This window comes from Bufo bufo, chromosome 8, assembly GCF_905171765.1.
Source record: "Bufo bufo chromosome 8, aBufBuf1.1, whole genome shotgun sequence".
Lineage (NCBI taxonomy): Eukaryota > Metazoa > Chordata > Amphibia > Anura > Bufonidae > Bufo > Bufo bufo.
Window position 1 is genome coordinate 210,664,193 of NC_053396.1, and position 8,549 is coordinate 210,672,741.

General features: G+C 43.9%; 1 protein-coding gene across 2 annotated transcripts in view; it reads left to right on the forward strand.

Moving 5' to 3' along the window:
* LOC120977714 (carbohydrate sulfotransferase 6-like) overlaps nucleotides 1-2,760 on the forward strand; it is a 34,783-nt gene extending 32,023 nt beyond the window's left edge. For both annotated transcript variants that reach the window (XM_040405784.1, XM_040405783.1), the window contains exon 2: nucleotides 1,116-2,760. In XM_040405784.1, coding sequence (XP_040261718.1) covers nucleotides 1,129-2,274 — 1,146 coding nt within the window. In that variant the 5' untranslated portion in view covers nucleotides 1,116-1,128 and the 3' untranslated portion in view covers nucleotides 2,275-2,760. The remainder of the gene's footprint in view (nucleotides 1-1,115) is intronic.
* Nucleotides 2,761-8,549: the final 5,789 nt, after the last annotated feature.

Consider the following 8,549-nt stretch of genomic DNA (forward strand, 5'->3'; position numbering starts at 1 on the left):
CAATATTCGAATTTGCGATTTTTCGCGAATATGTGGTAGAATATTCGTCATATGTTCACGAATATTCGTATTCGAAATTAAATCTGCAATATAAAAATTGCGTAAAATTATTTTCGTGATTACAAAAAATCTGCAATGTAAAAATTGCATAATGCAAAGTGGGTCAAAAACGAATATATAGCATTATAGAATATAGTGCTATATATTCGTTTTTAGAATATTCTGCATTTTTTTTTCCATCTGAAGTTGTGATTTCTCCCTGCTTAAGTTGCTTGTGGGCCAATGACTCATTGGCCCACAAGCAAGAAGCAGGGAGGAATCAGGTTTTTAGATGGAAAAAAATTACGAATATTCGATATAACGATAATATTGCACTATAGTCAAAATATTCGCAAATTCTTGAAGTTGCGATATTCGCGATAAATGTTTGTAATTCGAATATTCGCACTCAACACTATTCATCAGGTGATCTGCAGCATCTTTCCAGGGGTAGATTATCGGGAACGAGCGTTCATATGAATGTTCATCCTCGATAATCAGGCCAATCCACCTATAATCAAATGTCTACTGCAGCTGCGGATGGTAGGCACGTCGCAGTCGCATGTGTAACTTTATCCTGTGATAAACATAACCCATCTAGAAATCCATTTCCTCTCACCAACAACTATAAATATAAAGAACGTTGCCCATAGAACACAGGATTAGCAAGTTCATTCTGTTACATAACAGAGCAATATCTGACCCGGTTTTATTTATTGCCTTCAAATGTTAATGAAAAACTGGAGTCCACATTTATGGTCTCTATAATACACAGAGCTGCAGCTGTTGTGGTGGAGACGGCCAAGCATTTCATAGAAAGTTACTTATTGCTGTTTTTTGTGTGTGCAAATTTTGGTTGATATTCTGGTCTCTTCAGTTTAATAAATCTTTGTTTTTGTGTTTTTTTTCCCCACCCTGAATTTTCACCTCCTTTGCCCTCTTATCTATTTCTTTAGTGATTTTTTTCTTCTTTAATGTTTTCTTGTGTTCATGGTTTTCTCAACATGTTCTTGATTTAACTTATTCTCGTGCCTTGTTTATCTCATCGTCTTTTCTTTGCTTTCCGCAACCCCTAGAAGCTTCTAGACAATGTCTTTACGATTGCCGTTCATCTTCTTCTTATTCTTTATGTCTTTTTCCCTGTTGTATGTTTTTCATTTTCTGTCCAGCAAATCCCCTTCTTGTTACACCTCCACTTTTAAAGCAAGACGTGTCCATGTCCTCCTTCTGTCTTCTTGGAGATCTGGCTCTTCATTCCTTGGACAGATCTTCAATCACCACAAGGATGTCTTCTACATTTATGAGCCTGGTCATGCCGTATGGATGAAGTTGCAGGGAGAGAGTTCTGAACTTCTACACTATCCACTGAGGGATGTCCTGCATTCTCTCTTTAACTGTGATGTGACACCCTTCCGCCATTACCTTCCAAAGGAAGGAAAGTACATTAATGATATGAGGTTTTTTGCGGAAAGTCAAGCTCTTTGTATCCCCCCAGCTTGCTCATCTTTTATACCATCTGAGGGCTATGATAGGAAAACATGTCTTCACCGCTGTGTAAACAATTCTATGGATAGAGCAGAAGAAGCCTGTCAGATGTATTCTCATGTGGTGATGAAAACAGTAAGAATCCTGGATCTTTCCACCATTTTTCCTCTTTTAGAGGACCCTTATCTCAATTTACGAATTATCCATTTGGTGAGGGACCCCCGAGCAGTTGCCTTATCAAGGAAGGGATTTCCACTTATCACCGACGACCATATTTTACTTAAGAACGAAGGTATTTCCAAGGACAAAAATTATACAATAAGCAATGTCATGGCCAAGACTTGTAAAGCTCAGGTTGACATTACTAGACTGGCCAGAACATCTAAATCCTTGAATGGTCGCTATATGGTCATCCGTCATGAAGATCTGGCAAAAAACCCAGTTGAAAGTGCAAGAAAAATGTTTGATTTTGCTGAGCTTGAACTAACAGAACACATGAAAAAATGGATTTATAAAATCACCCATGTAGAGGTTCGGGAGGGGAGTGATTTCTTGACCTTCTCAAGAGTGTCCTCAAAGGTTATCGAGAAATGGAGAACCGCTGCCGATTTCAATTTTGTTCACCAAATTCAACTTATGTGCAAGGGAGCTATGAGAGAGTTCGGTTATTTTCCGGTAAGATCCAGGAAGGCTCAGCTAGATAAGTCTGTAGAGGTACTAATGACAAACTGGTCTCAGACTGAGGGTTAACCCAGCAAGGACACCAGTAAAGATAAGATAAAAATTTAGCGGAAGAACCTAAATAATATTATACAAAAAGACTACAAAATATAATATTTATGTATGTAACATATAAGATTATTACCATGTCAGAGGTGCAAACTGTAAAGTCTCGTTTCATATTTTATTACATTTTTTCCTGTAAATTTAGTAACCTAACAATGTTTTGAACAAATCGAAACCACACATTGTGGAAATTTTCCACGCAGAAATTCAACTGCAGAGGGATCTTTAAATCCACAGAACATCAGTTTATGTTGTGGGCAAGTCGCTAATTTGTTGCAGATTTTTATACTGTGTTCAATGCGGAAGTCAAAATTCACAACAGAATCCAGCTTGTGGGAGTTTTGCTACATATTTATCATCTTTATGTCCATGTGCAGTACTATGAAGTATGTAAAAGGAGTGTCTTTGTGAAACTACACTTTTAACAGAATGAAATAATGTTACATTTGCATAAACCATAATAAACATCAAACAGAACTGTTCCTGTTTTTTCACAATGGATGTGAACTTGCTGGTATGGAATGTATTTGACACATTAGTAAATGAGATCATAACAATAGCTGTCAGGGCTGTGGAAAGTGGCAGGTATTTCACAAAAGAATGATTCATAACTAGAGTTGAGCGAACACCTGGATGTTCGGGTTCGAGAAGTTCGACCGAACTTCCCGAAAATGTTCGGGTTCGGTATTCGAACTCGACCCGAACTTCGCCCCGAACCCGAACCCCATTGAAGTCAATGGGGACCCGAACTTTTTGGCACTAAAAAGGCTGTAAAATAGCCCAGGAAAGGGCTAGAGGGCTGCAAAAGGCAGCAAAATGTAGGTAAACCCCCTGCAAACAAATGTGGATAGGGAAATTAATTTAAAAAAATATATAAATTTTAACCAATATCAATTGGAGAGAGGTCCCATAGCAGAGAATCAGGCTTCATGTCATAGCAGAGAATCAGGCTTCATGTCACCCACCACTGGAACAGGCCTCTGTGAGATATTTAGGCCCCGGCACCCAGACAGAGGAGAGAGGTCCCATAGCAGAGAATCAGATTTCATGTCCCCCACCACTGGAACAGGCCACTGTTCAGATATTTTTAGGCCCCGGAACCCAGACAGAGGAGAGAGGTCCCATAGCAGAGAATCAGGCTTCATGTCACCCACCACTGGAACAGGCCACTGTCAGATATTTTTAGGCCCCGGCACCCAGACAGAGGAGAGAGGTCCCATAGCAGAGAATCAGGCTTCATGTCACCCACCACTGGAACAGGCCACTGTCAGATATTTTTAGGCCCCGGCACCCAGACAGAGGAGAGAGGTCCCATAGCAGAGAATCAGGCTTCATGTCACCCACGCCCTGGAACATGGCACTGTCAGATATTTTTAGGCCCCGGCACCCAGACAGAGGAGAGGTTCATTCAACTTTGGGTTGCCCCGCAATATAATGGTAAAATTAAAAAAAGAGGATTGAATGAGGAAGTGCCCTGGAGTACAATAATATATTGTTAAGGGGAGGTAGTTAATGTCTAATCTGCACAAGGGATGGACAGGTCCTGTGGGATCCATGCCTGGTTCATTTTTATGAACGTCAGCTTGTCCACATTGGCTGTAGACAGGCGGCTGCGTTTGTCTGTAATGACGCCCCTTGCCGTGCTGAATACACGTTCAGACAAAACGCTGGCCACCGGGCAGGCCAGCACCTCCAAGGCATAAAAGGCTAGCTCTGGCCACGTGGACAATTTGGAGACCCAGAAGTTGAATGGGGCCGAACCATCAGTCAGTATGTGGAGGGGTGTGCACAGGTACTGTTCCACCATGTTAGTGAAATGTTGCCTCCTGCTAATACGTTCCGCATCAGGTGGTGGTGCAGTTAGCTGTGGCGTGGCGTGGTGACAAAACTTTTCCACATCTCTGCCATGCTAACCCTGCCCTCAGAGGAGCTGGCCGTGACACAGCTGCGTTGGCGACCTCTTGCTCCTCCTCTGCCTTCGCCTTGGGCTTCCACTGGTTCCCCTGTGACATTTGGGAATGCTCTCAGTAGCACGTCTACCAACGTGCGCTTGTACTCGCACATCTTCCTATCACGCTCCAGTGCAGGAAGTAAGGTGGGCACATTGTCTTTGTACCGGGGATCCAGCAGGGTGGCCACCCAGTAGTCCGCACACGTTAAAATGTGGGCAACTCTGCTGTCGTTGCGCAGGCACTGCAGCATGTAGTCGCTCATGTGTGCCACACTGCCCAGAGGTAAGGACAAGCTGTCCTCTGTGGGAGGCGTATCGTCATCGTCCTCCGTTTCCCCCCAGCCACGCACCAGCGATGGGCCCGAGCTGCGTTGGGTGCCACCCCGCTGTGAACATGCTTCATCCTCATCCTCCTCCACCTCCTCCTCATCCTCATCCTCCTCGTCCTCCAGTAGTGGGCCCTGTCTGGCCACATTTGTACCTGGCCTCTGTTGTTGCAAAAAACCTCCCTCTGAGTCACTTCGAAGAGACTGGCCTGAAAGTGCTAAAAATGACCCCTCTTCCTCCTCTTCCTCCTGGGCCACCTCCTCTTCCATCATCGCCCTAAGTGTTTTCTCAAGGAGACATAGAAGTGGTATTGTAACGCTGATAATGGCGTCATCGCCACTGGCCTTGTTGGTGGAGTACTCGAAACAGCGCAACAGGGCACACAGGTCTCGCATGGAGGCCCAGTCATTGGTGGTGAAGTGGTGCTGTTCCGCAGTGCGACTGACCCGTGCGTGCTGCAGCTGAAACTCCACTATGGCCTGCTGCTGCTCGCACAGTCTGTCCAGCATGTGCAAGGTGGAGTTCCACCTGGTGGGCACGTCGCATATGAGGCGGTGAGTGGGAAGGCCGAAGTTACGCTGTAGCGCAGACAGGCGAGCAGCGGCAGGATGTGAACGCCGGAAGCGCGAACAGACGGCCCGCACTTTATGCAGCAGCTCTGACATGTCGGGGTTGTTGTAAATGAACTTCTGCACCACCAAATTCAGCACATGCGCCAGGCAAGGGGTGTGCGTCAAACCGGCTAGTATCACCGGTGCCGATCAAGGGCTTATTAGGCCGTATCCAAGTGATAAAATATTGAGGCACTCAGTCGGAAAGTTTTGCAATTCAAATGTATTTTTTTATTTTTTCATTTTTTCATTTTTCTGCATCATCCATTTGCCTGTGGTATATAAAGAAATAACAGACTATTTCTGACCAGACGTTTCGGTCACGGTGGACCTTCATCAGTGGTCATGTTATCTGGAACAGTATTAAATGCATATTTAGAGTGTTTTTTATAGATAGATGGCAGAACATGAAGTCACATAAATAATAATATAACATAACAAGACAATAAATAAATTACAAGCAAAATTGGATAGGCGTCCAGGGGTTGGTAGAGACATATACGTATAAGTATAAATTCATGGAAAAATTCATATATTCATAATAGTCGAATGTGGTTTTGTCAAACATGATTATTTGGGTATAAACTAGAAGAATTACTATGGAGGGCAAATGATGAAAAAAGGGGGGGGGGGAGAACATGATTCTATGGGAATTTGACAAGAAACATGATTGTACAGATCGTGGTCGTATCGTCTATGCCAATTGCACAAAATGCATCTCATCTGTGTCAAATGTGGCAAAGTTCATGGAGATTTGCTTGCTCAATCTGCGTATATTTAGCTCCAAGCCCATGGATGCTTGTGCAATTTGCATAGACTGTTGATCACATGAACACAGTATTTATATCCAATATGGAGAAGCATGTTGAGACGACGTCCCAAAAAACCCCAAAACATAATGAGAAAACATACTGAAAAAGCAGGCTATAAATCCCATGGGGGATGTCATAGACATGTGGACATTCACAGGTATAACGTACTGGAAAAACAGGCTGAACGTCCCATGGGGGATGTCATATAAACATGTGGACATTCACAGGTATAACGTACTGGAAAAACAGGTCAATGTAGTTTGAAGATGGAACTTCATAGATGCTACCTGTGGAAAAAGGTTAGAAGCAGTTAGCTACCTGTGTATTGGAAAGAGGTTTGCCTGGGCGCTGGATGCAGGAGTGTTAGTAGTCTAAAACGCTGTTTAAATAGCGTGCTTTCTGGTGATTGCGGTCATCTGACCGGAAGTCATGCGCTGCGTGGAACGCACGTGTGCGTTCCATAGGGCGGAAGTCTAGGCTAATGCTGTGGGGCACGATGATTCTGGTCACATGACCGGATGTAGCATAATGTGGAGCTATTCATGCGTTCCATGCGGTGTCATATGGGCGGAGTTAGTATAGTTATGCGTTCCACTGCGAATAGAGCTAGATCTACATCCATGTAAACGTTATACCCCACTGTATGTGATTTGATCTATATCATGTAGTCTAGTATGGGGTATTTGGTCTTTGGTGAAGTAGTGGAATATAATGGAAGGGGGATGGGATTAGATCTGGAAGGGGAATGACGTTAGTCTGGAATAAAGATTGTTGGGGGAAAAAATAGAGTTTAATCTGAGGGCATTGATATAGAATGAGGATGGATTAATTGGGAGGTCATTAGGGAGGTTGACACTTAGGGAGGGGAGGTAGGGTGGTGGGTGGCCCTGTGGGTGTAGGATTAGGTTACATGTATGGCATATTAATGTCAGAGTATTCTGTTGGTGAGAGAGAACGTACGACTACCTAGACATATAATATGATACGGGGATAAATGTAGGTGAAATCGGCCCTATTGAGATCTATATGACAGTCGGTGGTGTCCTAATGGGCTATGTTATGGCATCCTCTATACGTATGTGTATATATGTGATTATTAGGTCCCAGGGGTATATAGGAGACAACATCTTCGTTAGTCAAAAAGGCATTATATAGTCTAGGTAGGGGAAGGTGAAGAGGGGGGGGGAGGAAAGGGGGGAAGGAAAGGAGGGAGGGGGGAAGGGAACATGGGGAACAGAGGCCAATACATCACCCTCACCCGCTGTGGACAATTCAGTGCGTCTGTAGAAAAAACGACAGAAATGTATACAGGCCGCCGAAGACTACAGACTAGACAGGGTCTACCGTTGGAAGGGAAACCAGCAGCAACAGTTCTATCGAGGATACAGACATCAACACTACTCCGGTTCCTCGGACAGCGACAGATCCGGACACTACGAACCACGTTTTTTAGGCAACGCCCCAAGAAGGGGCAGATCAAGAAGAGGAGGACCAGGAGGGGCGGGAGGAAATCAAGAAGGACGCATCCAGACACGTTCCCAGGTAAGGAGGACAACTTAGTCATCAACATTTCATCCTCTAACCTATCACCGACACAAATCACAGTTTTACAGAAAGGTCTATCCTTTTGTCCCACACCAACATTCAACACGTTCTCATTAGAACAGGAACTACAAAAGTTTTATCGAACTGTAAGGCTAAAAGGCCATTTCCAGGAACTAACACCGGAACAACCGAGCCTTACTACTACACCAGGACCCCTTTCCATCAGAAACCTGGGACTCAGGAACAAAAGTTCCTTTAAGCCCCCTAAAAACAAGCATCCCATTGAGACATACATTTCTCTCTCCCAGAAATTAGTAGGCGACATCCTCATGGCAAACACTAAGGGCCACTTTAAACACTCCAATAATTTGTCCCAGGAAGAGAAAATGGCACTAAACTCATTACAATTAAATAAAGACATAATCATCAAACCCGCGGACAAAGGTGGGGCTCTTGTTATCATGGACAAGAGGGATTACCTTACAGAAATCAACAGACAACTATCGGACACCGAAACATACGAAACATTGCCAAGAGACCCCACGCCACGGATACGAGAATTAATTTCCCATATTATTAGTTCATATTCGGTACTAGGCATCTTAGACCCTAAAACTGCCAGTTTTTTAACCAAGCAGGACCCCATCACTCCGGTATTTTACACACTACCAAAAATTCATAAAGACCTTACCAAACCACCAGGGCGCCCTATCGTTGCCTCTACCGAATCCATCTTCTCTTCCTTAGCGATTTACCTAGAAAAAATTCTGACCCCTTTAATCAAAACATCAAAATCATTCATACTAGACACCTCCGATTTCTTGCAAAAAATACAAAATGCGGACGTCCCAACAGATTGTAACTTGCTGACACTGGATGTCAACAGCCTTTACGCATCCGTCACACATGAGAAAGGCATACAGGCTACAGCGAAACTCCTCAACAAACACTCCACCTTGAGCAACCTACAACAGGAATGTTGCCTGAAATTAC